The sequence below is a fragment of the Artemia franciscana genome, chromosome 21, assembly GCF_032884065.1.
Source record: "Artemia franciscana chromosome 21, ASM3288406v1, whole genome shotgun sequence".
In the NCBI taxonomy this organism is placed as follows: Eukaryota; Metazoa; Arthropoda; class Branchiopoda; order Anostraca; family Artemiidae; genus Artemia; species Artemia franciscana.
In genome coordinates this window covers 30,958,953-30,974,124 of record NC_088883.1, presented here as the reverse complement: position 1 = coordinate 30,974,124, position 15,172 = coordinate 30,958,953, and the positions used below count along the sequence as shown (strand labels likewise).

The window sequence follows — 15,172 nt, the reverse complement described above, 5'->3', positions numbered from 1 at the left end:
GGGTTAAAGTAGTTACCTGGTGTAGACACTCATACGACAATATCTAACATTATAAATAGCAAAATATCTGTGCTGGGTCCTTTACTTTATTTAGTTTACGTGAACATGATGCGCGTTTATCTAAAGGATACATATATTACTAACATTACTGCTAACAAAATTTGCGATAATTTAATAGCAAAAGATAATTTAATAGCAAAAGCTCATATTACTCTCAAAAGATTAGAGATGTTTACAATTTTAAGTTTGCTGTGTGTGAATGTAAAGAAAATTTTTTACTGACATTCTGTGGAGTGGGTGATTCTGTTGATGTAAGTAGTAAAGTTCTATTTGGTGAAAAACCTATTTTACAAGCTATATCACTGCGGTACCTCGGCTTCCATATTGATTCTAATCTATCGTAGAAGCATCATAGCGACATTATCTCCACCAAAGTTGGACGTGGAGTTGGCATCCTCAAAAGATTGAAGCATATTGTGCCGGAACATACTCTTCGCACGATATATTTTGCAATAATCTACCCATATATCATACGGATGTTTAGCCTGGAGAAGCAATTTTTATGTTAATTACAAGCTACACGGTTTTCTCATAGTTTTGATCGGACAATTTCGCTAAAAAAAGGGGGTGGGAGAGGAGGCATAGTTACCTCCCAATTTTTGGTTACTTAAAAATACAACTAGATTTGTTTTATTTTTTTACAAACGTTTTTGTTAGTAATAAACATACGTACCTTACGAATTAGCTTATGCAACGAACTTATATAATTGTATATTTTTATTACGTATGTGAGGGGGTTTGCCCCCTCGTCAATACCTCGTTCTTTACACTAAAGCTTGAATTTTGTCCCAAATCTTTCAGAATGACCCTTGAATCACAAAGGCCTTAGAATAACTAGTTAGAGTTACTAAAAATACTTTAGCGTAAAGAGCAAGGTATTGTGGAAGAGATGAACCCCCTTATAAAAGTAATATTTTATGTTCGTTTTAAGTTTTAATGTTGATCATTACTTCCAGTTAAAAAAAAAATAATTTTCTCATTGTCTTTTTATAAATGATGCTCCTACGACCCCTTCATGGAAATTCTCTTCCCTCATGAAAAATTCCTACATGGAAAGATCCTCCCACTTAACCTGCCCCCCCTCGACCCACCCTAACCCCAACACAAAAAAATTCCCCTCGAAAACGTCTGTACACTTCATAATTAACAACTATTATGTGTAAACAATGGTCAAAGTTTATAAGTTGCCGCCCCTCCCCCGGGGACTGTGGTGGATTTAGTCATCCCCAAAGACATAATTATTAGGTTTTTGACTAAGTTAAACAGAATGGCTATCTCAAAATTTTGATTCGGTGACCTTGGAGAAAAATGTGTGTTGGAGGGGGTCTCGGTGCCCTCCAATTTTTTGTTCACTTAAATAAGACACTATAACTTTTAATTTACGTTAGAATGAACCCTCTTGCGACATTCTAGGACAACTAGGTCGATACGATCACCCCTGAGGAAAAAAAAATACGCACCCGTTATCTGTCTTCTGGCAAAAATACAAAATTCCACCATTTTTATGATAGGGGCTTGAAACTTCTACAGTAGGTTTCTCAAATATGCTGACCCTGATGATGTGATTTTTTTAAAATTCTGTTACTTTTAAAGGGTATTTCCGCCTATTTTCTAAAATAAGGAACATTTTCTCAGGCTCGTAACTTTTGACCGGTAAGACTACACTTGATGAAACTTATATATTTAAAATTAGAATTAAAATGCAATTCTTTTGATGTAACTATTTGTATCAAAACTTTGTTTTTTAGAGATTTGGTCACTATTGAGCCTAGTCACTTCTTACTACAGTTTGTTACCACAAACTGTTTGAAATAGTAACTTGTAAATGAATAAAAGTAATACATTCTGCTATCACGTTGAGATAGAACTTACTAATGTCTCAGGTTTTCCCGTCCCTTTTTTGTTTTTGTATTTTTTTCTGCCCATTGTGAAAATTCAAATGCTAAACTGTTGTCTGACTTGTAATCAACCAAATTCAAATGGTCAACTGTTACCAATTAGACATGTGAAAAATCTAAATTCCCTTTAAATCCGGTCGTAATGTTCAGGGAAAGTCAACAGTCTTTAGATATTCTGGTACAATCCTCAAGGAGCAATTAAGCCAATGAAAAAGGAGGAAATCTCGTAACGTATTTCAATGTTATTGGAAATAGAATTTGCTTTTAACCTAGGAGATCGACCTTAAAGTACAACAGGAAAGACTGAGTATGAGACTCAGCCTCTATATAGTCTAATATCACAACAAAGATAAAATTATACGAATCGGATTAAACAGTGCGTTTCAAGCGGTATCTCAAATACACAATCACAGCTGCCATCTATTTCGCAATTTAATAGATGACAGGTTGCCTTTCTTATTCCATACTTTAGCCCTAAGAGACCTTTCCGCAGACTCCAGTCTGTAACTGAAATTGACAATGAACATCCATGAAGAAGCAGAAAATAATGAAGTTTGATTTAGAAAAATAACAAATAAAAGTTCCAAGCGAAGTAATAATGAACTTCGACACCAGAAAAAGTTATGATTTTTATTACAAAATATATCTACTGGATAAAAAGATAAACATTAAACTTGCTCGGCCGCAAATACGAGAAAACGAAAACACAAACTTGAGAGCGAAAATGATTTATTTCGCAAGCAAATAAAATATAGGAGATCTTCTGTTTTCATAATTTTCCTGTTATTTCCAATGGTCTATTTTGGGACTCCTTACGACCCTCTGTTACTCAGCAATAGAAAATTCAGTTTATTCTAATCAACCCGTAACCACTTTTACTGAGTATGGAATCACGCCATGATCAAAATTGTCCTATATATTTGTTTTTACTGTCATCAAAGGCTGAAGAAAAGATTAAGCTGAAACAATTTTCCTAACTGGACTATGGAATTTTCTAAAGGGTGCGTTTAAAATTTTTGATCGCGTTTTTCTTGGAATGAGTTTGTAGTAGGATAATATCGCTCTAAGATCACTAAACAATCTTCACGAAACAATTTTGATTGAAAACAATCATCGTTTCGAGCTTTGTGTTTTTATTTCTCATTAAATAAAAAAAGAAAAAAAAATCCCCTTCGTAACCATGATTAAACAGTTCGTGGTAACGAACTGTCTGTAAGGAGCGACCCGGCTCAATAATAACCAAAACTCTAAAAAAAATTTGATACCAATAGATGCATCAAAAGAATTGAATTTTTACGCTGATTTCAAATATATAAGTTTCATCAAGTTTAGTACTACCCATCAAAAGTTGCGGGTCTGAGAAAATTTGTATTTTCAAAAAAAGAAACATCCCCTAAAAGTCATAAAATCTTTTCCACCATAAGATTCAGCGTATTCGAGAACCCTATAGTTAAAGTTTTAAGCTTCCATGTTCAAAAATGTAGAATTTTGTTATTTTTTTTGCCAGAAGAAAGATCATGGATGCATGTTCATTTTTTTGTATGTCTTCCCCAGGGGTGATCGTATCGACCCAGTGGTCCTAGAATTTCGCGAGAGGGCTCACTCGAACGTAAATTAAAAAAGTTTTAGGGCTCTTTTTAATTGACCAAAATTGACCAAGAAATTTAATAAAAAAAAAGTTTTTTAACTGAAAGTAAGGAGCGACATTAAAACTTAAAACGAACAGAAACTTAAGCGAACACATATGAAAGTTGTTGTCCCCTACTCAACGCCCCGCTGTTTACGCTAAAGTTTTTATTGTTTTAAAAAGTAGAGTTGTGAAAAAGGGTGAAACTCTAGCATAAAGAGCCGGGCGCTGAGGAGGGGACAGCCCTTTTCATATATGGAATAATTTCTGTTCGTTTTAAGTTTTAATGTCGCTCCTTACTTTCAATTAAAAAAACTTGTTTTTTTTTATTTAATTACAGCTAAAACACGAGTCAATTCACAGCAAGAAATAAAAAAAGGAGAAAGGAAAATGCAAAAGTTTTGGCCGAGACTTCTGCTTAGCCAATCTCTCAGGGATAAAAGTTCGTGAAACGAAGTTAAAAGATTGTATTAACTACTTCTTTGTTCTAAGTTTCTCTCTAATTGTCAAAAGGCGATATGTTTATTGACCTAAAGTGTTTATTGACTATTATTGAAATTGACTTACAGGTTAACGGGTGTGACTACCCCCTCCTAAATTTGTATCCCATCCGTAAAAAGCAGCAAAAATGTAAAAAACTAATTTTTGACGTGTTTTGTTAAAGCTTTTTTGTATCAACCCCGAAAGGAAATCCCCCCCCAACAAAAAATCTGGTTATGCCCTTTGGTTGTAAACAAGAGTACTAAGGCAAAGTATCAATATAAGCATTAGAAAAGAATAGAAAAACACTATTCCAAAAGTTACTGTAAAAGTTAGAGTTTCACAAGGTAATATCATCTAGATCTATTAAAAATATCGGGCGAGTTTTGACAGTATGAAATAAAGAAAAAAAATAAATGAAAAATAAAATCAAATAACCTAAAAAATTGGTTTTTCATTTACCTTGGTTGATTTGATTTAGTGTGTTTTTTCTCTTGTGAGGTTTACTTCGAAAGGTTAGACTTTAATTGTGTGTTTTTTTTCGTTTATTGTTATTTCTCTGCCCGACTTGGCAGAGGTCCTTGTTGAAATATCTGCTTATTTTGTCCTTGTCGAAAAATCTGCTTATTTTTGCTTCATATTGTTCCACTGGCTGACAACTACCCTCTTTTTTTTGGCTATTTGATTTTATTCTTCATTTATTATTTTTTCTTCCTTGTTTCATACGTCATGTAAAGCTAGAGTAGTCTTAAAATGTATTTGAGTTTTGAAAGCGGGGTAGCAAAACAAATCCTTGCATCCCATTGAGGTTTGTCATTAGCAGATTATGGCCAGTATTTTTGCAAAAATGCCAAATATTTAAATTGCTGTTGAAAATAATGGGCTCAAAAATGGCCTATTTCAGCTTTATGGGGGGGGGGGGCTTATTTTTGATACTGTTATTGAACAAGAAGAGGAAACTTACTCGTGATGAAAACAAACAGCATACATTTTCTTTGTAACTGGAAATTTAGTGGGTGGCACGTTTTCATTGTTAACGAGGGTGAAAATAAATGCCTTTTCGGAAGATCCATATCTTCCTTTAGGACCAGACTTAACCCAGGGTATATCGCTGAAGCCACCACAGATATGACCACTGCCACCCTAAAACGGAGTTAAATTTGTAGCAATTAACAGTGACAGTTACCTTAAAATCATGGAAACTTCTAAAATACTCACTTCTAAATGCTCTCAACTGATCATGGTGACAAGAGCCAATTTCAAATCTGAGGCTAAGATTACAATACAACTTTCTAAAAATAGCGAAAATTAAAAAAAATTCAAGATATATAATTCTTAAGTGAAACGAGAGCGTTTGATTTTGAACTCCTTTTTGTCTGTCATGAGAAACTGGGCCTGTAATTTGGCTCGACCTTCCTCCTCCATCCTATCTCCTCCACCATCCTCCTCCTTCCCCTGCCTTCTTTCCCCTGCTGTTCCTCTTGGGTTCCTACTCCCCATATAAGCGGTTTTGAAAGTTTAAGTTCTAAAAATTATAATATAATATAAATATAAAAATCTATATATATAAAAATAAGTTGTTTGTGTGTTGACTGACGTCATGTTTGTCAACTGACGTCATTATAAGGATTGAGCATTATGCTGTCATGAAGTTGTTTCGAGTTTTATGTATGCATGTTTGTTTGTTTATGGGTTTGCATATGACGTCATTATAAGTATATAAGGCTTTGTATATGACGTCATTATAAGATGACGCTGCAGACCGGGACGCCGGGAATCAATGACGACCGGGACAATCAAAGAGAAATTACAGACCGGGACACAAAATGAACACCGGGACACAGGGAATATATATGACGACCGGGACACTCAAAGAGATATTACAGACTGGGACAACGGGACACAAATGACGACACTAAACACCGGGACACTAAAATGCGGTATAGATCTGAATACGGATTGTTTTTCCCATGGACAATTATATGTTGCATGTTCAAGAGTCGGTAAACCTGACAATCTATTTATATGCACAGACAATGGGACAGCGAAGAATGTTGTATATTCGCAAGTTTTACGTAGTCAAAAACATATATATATATATATATATATATATATATATATATATATATATATATATATATATATATATATATATATATATATATATATATATATATATCTATCTATATAAAAATAAGTTGTCTGTCTGTCTGTGGATGGATCAGGTGACGTCACCTGAAAAAACTGGATCAGGTGACGTCAAAACTGAAAAAACTAAAAAAAGGCAAAAACTACAAAAAAAACTAAAAACTAATAAAAAAAATAAAAAAGCTAAAAAACTAAAAAAACTAAAAAAAGGCAAAAACTACAAAAAAAACTAAAAACTAATAAAAAAGCTAAAAAACTAAAAAAACTAAAAAAAAGGCAAAAACTACAAAAAAAACTAAAAACTAATAAAAAAAATAAAAAAGCTAAAAAACTAAAAAAACTAAAAAAACTAAAAAAAGCTAAAAAACTAAAAAAACTAAAAACTAAAAAAAAACTAAAAAAAAGGAAAAAACTGAAAAATAAGCTAAAATAAAGGTAAAAACCAATAAAAAACTAAAAAAAAAACTGAAAAAACTAAAAAAAGGCAAAAACTACAAAAAAAAACTAAAAACTAATAAAAAAAGTAAAAAAGCTAAAAAACTAAAAAAACTAAAAAAACTAAAAAAAGGTAAAAAACTAAAAAAAATAAAAAATAAAAAAAAACTAAAAAAAAGGAAAAAACTGAAAAATAAGCTAACATAAAGGTAAAAACCAATAAAAAACTAAAAAGAAAAAAAGGAAAAAACTAAAAAAAATTTTCATCTAAAAAACTAAAAAAAACTAAAAAAGGTAAAAACTAAAAGAACTAAAAAAGAAAAAAATAAATGACGACACTAAAAGAGAAAGCGACCAGGACAAAAGGAATGTTCGATTAGCAATCAACAAAGCACCGGGACACAGGGAGTATAAATGACGACCAGGACATAAGTAAAAAAAAAAAAACTATCTATATATATAAAAATAAGTTGTCTGTGGATCTGTGGATCGTGGATCAGGTGACGTCACCTGAAAAAACTGGATCAGGTGACGTCAAAACTGAAAAAACTAAAAAAAGGCAAAAACTACAAAAAAAACTAAAAACTAATAAAAAAAATAAAAAAGCTAAAAAACTAAAAAAACTAAAAAAAGGCAAAAACTACAAAAAAAACTAAAAACTAATAAAAAAGCTAAAAAACTAAAAAAACTAAAAAAAGGCAAAAACTACAAAAAAAACTAAAAACTAATAAAAAAAATAAAAAAGCTAAAAAACTAAAAAAAATAAAAAAACTAAAAAAAGGTAAAAAACTAAAAAAACTAAAAACTAAAAAAAAGGAAAAAACTGAAAAATAAGCTAAAATAAAGGTAAAAACCAATAAAAAACTAAAAAAAAACTGAAAAAACTAAAAAAAGGCAAAAACTACAAAAAAACTAAAAACTAATAAAAAAAGTAAAAAAGCTAAAAAACTAAAAAAAACTAAAAAAACTAAAAAACTAAAAAAAGGTAAAAAACTAAAAAAACTAAAAAATAAAAAAAAAAATAAAAAAAAAGAAAACTAAAAAAAAAGGAAAAAACTGAAAAATAAGCTAACATAAAGGTAAAAACCAATAAAAAACTAAAAAGAAAAAAAGGAAAAAACTAAAAAAAATTTTCATCTAAAAAACTAAAAAAAACTAAAAAAGGTAAAAACTAAAAGAACTAAAAAAGAAAAAAATAAATGACGACACTCAAAGAGAAAGCGACCAGGACAAAAGGAATGTTCGATTAGCAATCAACAAAGCACCGGGACACAGGGAGTATAAATGACGACCAGGACATAAGTAAAAAAAAAAATTAACAAAACTAAAAAGAAGGTAAAAACTACAAAAAAACTAAAAAGAAAAAAAAACTAAAAACTAATAAAAAAACTAAAAAATCTAAAAATCTAAATAAACTAAAAAAGAAAAAAAAGGAAAAAAATAAAGGAGAAAAACAAAACTAAAAAACGAATGTATATACAGACCGGTACACCGGGATACAAATGACGACCGGGACACAGGGAATATAAATGACGACCGGGACACAGGGACACAACTACAACGGGGACACCGGGGGAAACAGGGGGATGTAAATGACGACCGGGACACCGGGACAGGGAATGGTCGATTAGCAATCACCATCAACAAAGCTCAAGGGCAATCATTAGAATCATGAGGTATAGATCTGAATACAGATTGTTTTTCCATGGACCATTATATGTTGCATGTTCAAGAGTCGGTAAACCTGACAATCTATTTATATGCAAAGACAATGGGACAGCAAAGAATTTTGTATATTCGCAAGTTTTACGTAGTTAAAACCATATATATATATATATATATATATATATATATATATATCTATCTATCTATATTCACAGGTGGGACATAGGGACACAACTACAATGGCGCGTAACTATTATGGCGCGTAACGACTTACGCGCGCGGGGGGGCTTGGGGGGGGGGCGCGAAGCGCCCCCACCAACTAGGTGTTGGGGTGGCGCGAAGCGCCACCCCAACAGCTAGTATATATATATATATATATATATATATATATATATATATATATATATATATATATATATATATATATATATATATATATATATATCAAAGGTGGGACACAGGGACACAACTCCCATGGCGCGTAACTAATATGGCGCGTAACGACTTACGCGCGCGGGGGGGCTTGGGGGCGCGAAGCGCCACACCAACAGCTAGTATAATATGTATATATATATATATATATATATATATATATATATATATATATATATATATATATATATACATGTATATATCCATATATATATATATATATATATATATATATATATATATATATATATATATAATGTACTATAAATGCAATTATAATATTACAATCTAGTGACAATAAGTAATTGTCTAGTGACAATTACAATACGTATTTGATAAAAGATTTCATCAAATAATTTTGACATAAATTATTTAAACTGATATATTAGATTTTTCGTGCTGGCATATGAGATTGAAAGGAGGAATTCCACTATTACACTTCCATTATAAAAGATCAAAAGCCGACCTGGCCAACAAAGAGAGAATCAAACTGATATTTTGTCTCTACACAAGGCGTCCTCAGCGTTGAAAAGGGAAACAATTTAAATTACAAAAATAAAAAAAAGACTTCAAAAGCAAAAGAGATTAAAAGGAAAAAAAAAACAATTTATTATTATTATCATTTTTATTCCTTTGAAAACATGTCATAAAAAAACGACATATGGAGCATTACAATACATTTATATATATATATATATATATATATATATATATATATATATATATATATATATATATATATATATATATATATATATATATATATATATATATATATATATATATATATATGTATATATATATATATATATATATATATATATATATATATATATATATATATATATATATATATATATATATATATATATATATATATATATATCTATATATCTATATATATATATAAATAAGTTGTCTGTCTGTGTGTCTGTCTGTCAGGTGACGTCATGTTTCTGTGTCGACTGACGTCATGAAGTTAGTTGTCGTCATTTTTGCTATGACGGCGACGTCATTAACGGTATTTAAGACATTTGTTCACGGAAAAATGTTTAATTGTAGAATGACTGAAGAACCTACAATGGCCACAGCCGAGGAAGCTGCTCAAAGAGTTTATGCCAAAAAACTTGCTGCTGATAGAGAAAGTAAGAAAAGAAAGCGTTCCGAGGACACAGCTAGAATCACAAGAACAGCTAGAAAACAGGCTTGCGGCTAAAGAACGCAAAACCGCGCAGTTAGATGAAAATCCACCTGGACAGCGAGAGTCAAAACATATCAAAACTGAAAATGATAGCGATGATGGTTTGGTTTTGGATTTTCACTTGGATAAGGTTATCAATGCCTACCAGATTTAAGTTAAAAAAACAAAGGTTCGTCGATATGTACTTCATAGTGACGCTGAAAAATAAAGAAGAAAAAGAAAACTGAAAAAAGAAAAAAGGTAAAAAACTAAAAAAAAACTAAAAAGAAAAAACACTCAAAGAGAAATTACAGACCGGGACACAAATGACGACCGAGACAGAGGGAATATAAGTGACGACCGGGAACCTCAAAGAGAAATTACAGACTGGGACACCCGGACACAAATCACGACCGGGACACAGGGAATATAAATGACGACTGGGACACAGGGACACAACTACAACGGGGACGCCGGGGGCACAGGCGGGATATATAAATGACGACCGGGACACAGGGATTGTTCGAATAGAAATTACAGACCGGGACACCGGGACACAAATGACGACCGGGACACCGGGACACAGGGAATATAAATGACGACCGGGACACTCAAAGAGAAATTACAAACTGGGACACCGGGACACAAATGACGACCGGGACACAGGGAATATAAATGACGACTGGGACACAGGGACACATCATTAGAATAATGAGGTATAGATCTGAATACGGATTGTTTTTCCCATGGACAATTATATGTTGCATGTTCAAGAGTCAGTAAACCTGACAATCTATTTATATGCACAGACAATGGGACAGCGAAGAATGTTGTATATTCGCATGTTTTACGTAGTTAAAAACATATATTTATATCTATCTCTATTCACAGGTGGGACACAGGGACACAACTACAATGGCGCGTAACTAATATGGCGCGTAACGACTTACGCGCGCGGGGAGGCTTGGGGGGGCGCGAAGCGCCCCACCAACTAGGTGTTGGGGTGGCGCGAAGCGCCACCCCAACAGCTAGTATATAAATAAGTTGTTTGTCTCTCTGTCGACTGACGTCATTATAAGGATTGAGCTGTATGTCGTCATTAAGTTAGATGTCGTCATGTTTGTTATGACGATGCTTAATATATGACGTCATTATAAGTATTTAAGAAAATCGTTCAAAGATAAATTTTTAATTGTAAGAAGATCGTTGAAAGAGAAATTTTTAATTGTAAAATGACTGAAGAACCTACAATGGCAACAGCCGAGGAATCACAAGAACAGCATGAAAACAGGCTTGCAGCTGATAGAGAAAGTAAGAAAAGAAAGCGTGCCGAGGAATCACAAGAACAGCATGAAAACAGGCTTGCGGCTAAAGAACGCAAAACCGCGCATTTAGATGAAAATCCACCTGGACAGCGAGAGTCAAAACATATCAAAACTGAAAATGATAGCGATGATGATTGTGTTTGGGATTTTGACTTGGATAAGGTCATCAATGCCTACCAGATTTTAATTAAAAAAACAAAGTTTCGGCGATATGTATTTCATAGTGACCCTGAAAAATAAAAATAAAAAAAAAGAAGAAAAAGAAAACTGAAAAAAGAAAAAAGGTAAAAAACTAAAAAAACTAAAAAGAAAAAACACTCAAAGAGAAATTACAGACCGGGACACAAATGACGACCGGGACAGAGGGAATATAAATGACGACCGGGACACTCAAAGAAAAATTACAGACTGGGATACCGGGACACAAATGACGACCGGGACACAGAGAATATAAATGACGACCAGGACACAGGGACACAACTACAACGGGGACGCAGGGGGCACAGGTGGATATATAAGTGACGACGGGGACACAGGGAATGTTCGATTAGCAATCACCATCAACAAAGCTCAAGGGCAATCGTTAGAAAAATGCGGTATAGATCTGAATACGGATTGTTTTCCCATGGACAATTATTATGTTGCATGTTCAAGAGTTGGTAAACCTGACAATCTATTTATATGAACAGACAATGTGACAGCAAAAAATGTTGTATATTCGCAAGTTTTACGTAGTTAAATATATATATATATATATATATATATATATATATATATATATATATATATATATATATATATATATATATATATATATATATATATATATATATATATATATATATATCACAGGTGGGACACAGGGACACAACTACAATGGCACGTAACGACTTACGCGCGCGCGGGGCTTGGGGGGTGGCGCGAAGCGCCACCCCAACAGCTAGTATATATATATATATATATATATATATATATATATATATATATATATATATATATATATATATATATATATATATATATATATATATGTGCATATAATAGGATAATTATTCTTGTGGCTCTCGTACATTAAAATTTTTCTGTATTCGTCTCTTACATTAACTAATTTTGAAATTACACGATTTAAAAAACTAAATATTAGTTAAGATAAAGAAAATTACACGTTACAGGGTAAAAAAACAAAAAACAAAAACATATCCACCGGCTGGGTATATTAACTTCATTCTATATTGCTGATTTCGTCAAAATTCTAAGGGTTGGGGTGGGAAGTGGGGATTTCGAAACTAATTTTCCAACAGTGAAATAAAAATCTATAACAATAATTTTATTGTTTTTTTTTGTTTTTATTATCTTTTTTTTGTAGGATTGTTATGGTTCAAATTATTTTCCTTTGTCAACACTGAGAATGCCCTGTTGTGTACACACGAAACATTTGTTTGATTAGCGTTTCCCTTCTTACTGGCCATAAAACCGTTATTTTTTTTTTATATGCTGAAACTGCTCTCTCCAAAATTTTTTTAAAATATGTTAGCTAGTCTGGGCTGTTCGCAGAATTTAGTCTTTAATAATGAATATGTTGTTGTGAATGTTCGGAATCTGGTAAATGTCAATTTTCACAACCGAAGGTCCGAAATTCTTTTTTCTCTGCTTGGATTCAATTAGCTTTGTGAGTCAGCTTTTTCCATCTTATGGAAGCTATGATGGTACAAGTTAAAGTTAGGTTAGATGATGCTAGTTTAGGTTACGTTAGATTAGGTTAAAAACCTAATCCAACCCAACCAAACCAAATTCAACCCAACATATCATCATCAAACCTTACATTAAACTGAAAAGGTTAAGTGGTAACTCTGACTGATTAAATGGAGAGAAAAAGGTATTTAGGACATTCACCAGTAAATGTCGACATTCACCGATTTTGAACCCTCACGGTAACAAATACACAAAATTAAAAATTAAAGAGAAAAAAAATGATCAAAATGAAATTGATGGCATCTCCGAGAAGATCCAGATGAAACAACAAAAAGAAGAAAATAGCCAATAGTTAAATGATCAATTTCAAATACCTTATAATAAAATAATTGTGGACATGAATATTCGGTAAATATTTTGTAAAATGAGAAGAAAACTAAAGAAAATATTTTTAGAGCCGTGTTTGTTAACTGCGCTATTCGTGCTGGTCGCAGTGTTTATAATGAATAAAAGTATTTATTGACTCAAATCAGTACAACACAACAGCAAAATGATAATGCACCCCTACGGAGAGCACGGATCGTAAATGTTGGGAGTAACAAACATAAAAATTATACACATCAACGCGTTAAAAAGTAAATAAATAAACAGAAATAAAGATAAACCACAGAAGTAAAAATGAAAAGATAGAAGAAAGCAGAGAACAAAAAAAGGGAAAAATTCCACCAGCGTGCAGGAAGTGACTCAAACTTGGGCAAATAATCAAAAAAAATTAAAAAGAATAAGTAGAGAGCTTATGCTCTGCCATCAAAGATCATTAAAGCATATCTAATATTTTCTTTTTCAAATTACACTGGTTATGTCAAAATGACTCGGTTGGGATTTTCCCAATCAATCTACATTTATTTCACATTAACAGTATATGATATGTAATTAAAAGCTTTATAATCTTCTGCAATTGACCGAAAGTCAATACATTCCAGAATCCCGATGAACCGAAGAATGGAAATGTAACGTAGTTATAAAATGATGATACCAAGTTAAAAGGAGGAAACATGATAAAAATAGAATAGATGGCACTCTTGAGAAGAAATTGGTGAAACAATGAAAAAAAACTAAACATAATTAAACAACTACATGGACAAAAATGTTCGGCACACATTTTGGAAAGTGAAATAAAAAAAAAGAAAGCATTTTACAGTTAAAGCTACGATAAATATAAGGGAGTGTAATCAAAATCTCTTTGAAGGACTGTCGATCAGTCAATACCTAAGTAGGCTAGTTGACCATTTTGATAAGTTCTGTTTCGTAAAATATGCAATTTTCTTGTTTTTAATTTATACAATATTTGGTTTATCTTTGATTTGCATTTTAGATTTTTTTTTCGTTTTATTTTTTTTTCGTTAAATCTTAATTATTTGGGGTTTTACCTTGTATATATTGTTAGATTCACTTCTATTTTGTTCAATAATTCCACTTAGTAGTCGCATCCTACCCTCTCTTACTATCAACCTCTATAACTGTGTTTAGTGTTTCTTTGATGCTCGGCAAATATTATCATTGACACACTTGAATGTCACATTCGACATTTTACACTTCTGGGATAATTGCCGCGACATACGTAAATGTCAAACTTGATATTTATACACATCTGGGGTAATTGCCGAAAACCATTTGCTACTCTGCTCGCGCGAGAAGATTAGCAGAGCGTGTTAAATTGTGTTAAATCGTGTTAAGCGTGTTAGATTGTGTTAAATCAATACTTTAATTCTCCTAATATACATTATCCTATTGATGATCCTCGATTTGAAAACAGAAAACGGTATTTAGCAACCATCTCAATAGTTTGAAAATTTTTCAAACATTTTTCAAAGAAAGTATTTTACAGTTAAAGCTACGATAAATATAAGGGAGTGTAATCAAAATCTCTTTGAAGAACTGTCGATCAGTCAATACCTATGTAGGCTAGTTGACCAGCCTAAGTAGGCTTCATGACATTTAGGCATGAAAGCTGCAATATGAAAGGTTTACAGGTTTACAGCCGTACCAACAGGTTTACAGCCGTACCAGTAAAAGGTGCAATTATTTTCATTTTTGGATTGTTACAGCTAGACCAAATGAAAGTTATATGAGTCTTTTTAGCCCATTGATGATAATGACAGAAAGTGGGATAGCAATGTATGTATCTTATTTCTTGAAATAGCCCCCCTATCCCATTTGATTCATCTTT

General features: G+C 32.2%; 1 protein-coding gene across 1 annotated transcript in view; it reads right to left on the bottom strand.

Moving 5' to 3' along the window:
- The window catches only part of LOC136040871 (uncharacterized), a 685,992-nt gene that overhangs the window by 16,541 nt on the left and 654,279 nt on the right, over window positions 1-15,172 (bottom strand). Inside the window, exon 11 of the mRNA XM_065725262.1 lies at window positions 5,030-5,208. Within this exon, the coding sequence (XP_065581334.1) occupies window positions 5,030-5,208 (179 nt within the window). The remainder of the gene's footprint in view (window positions 1-5,029; window positions 5,209-15,172) is intronic.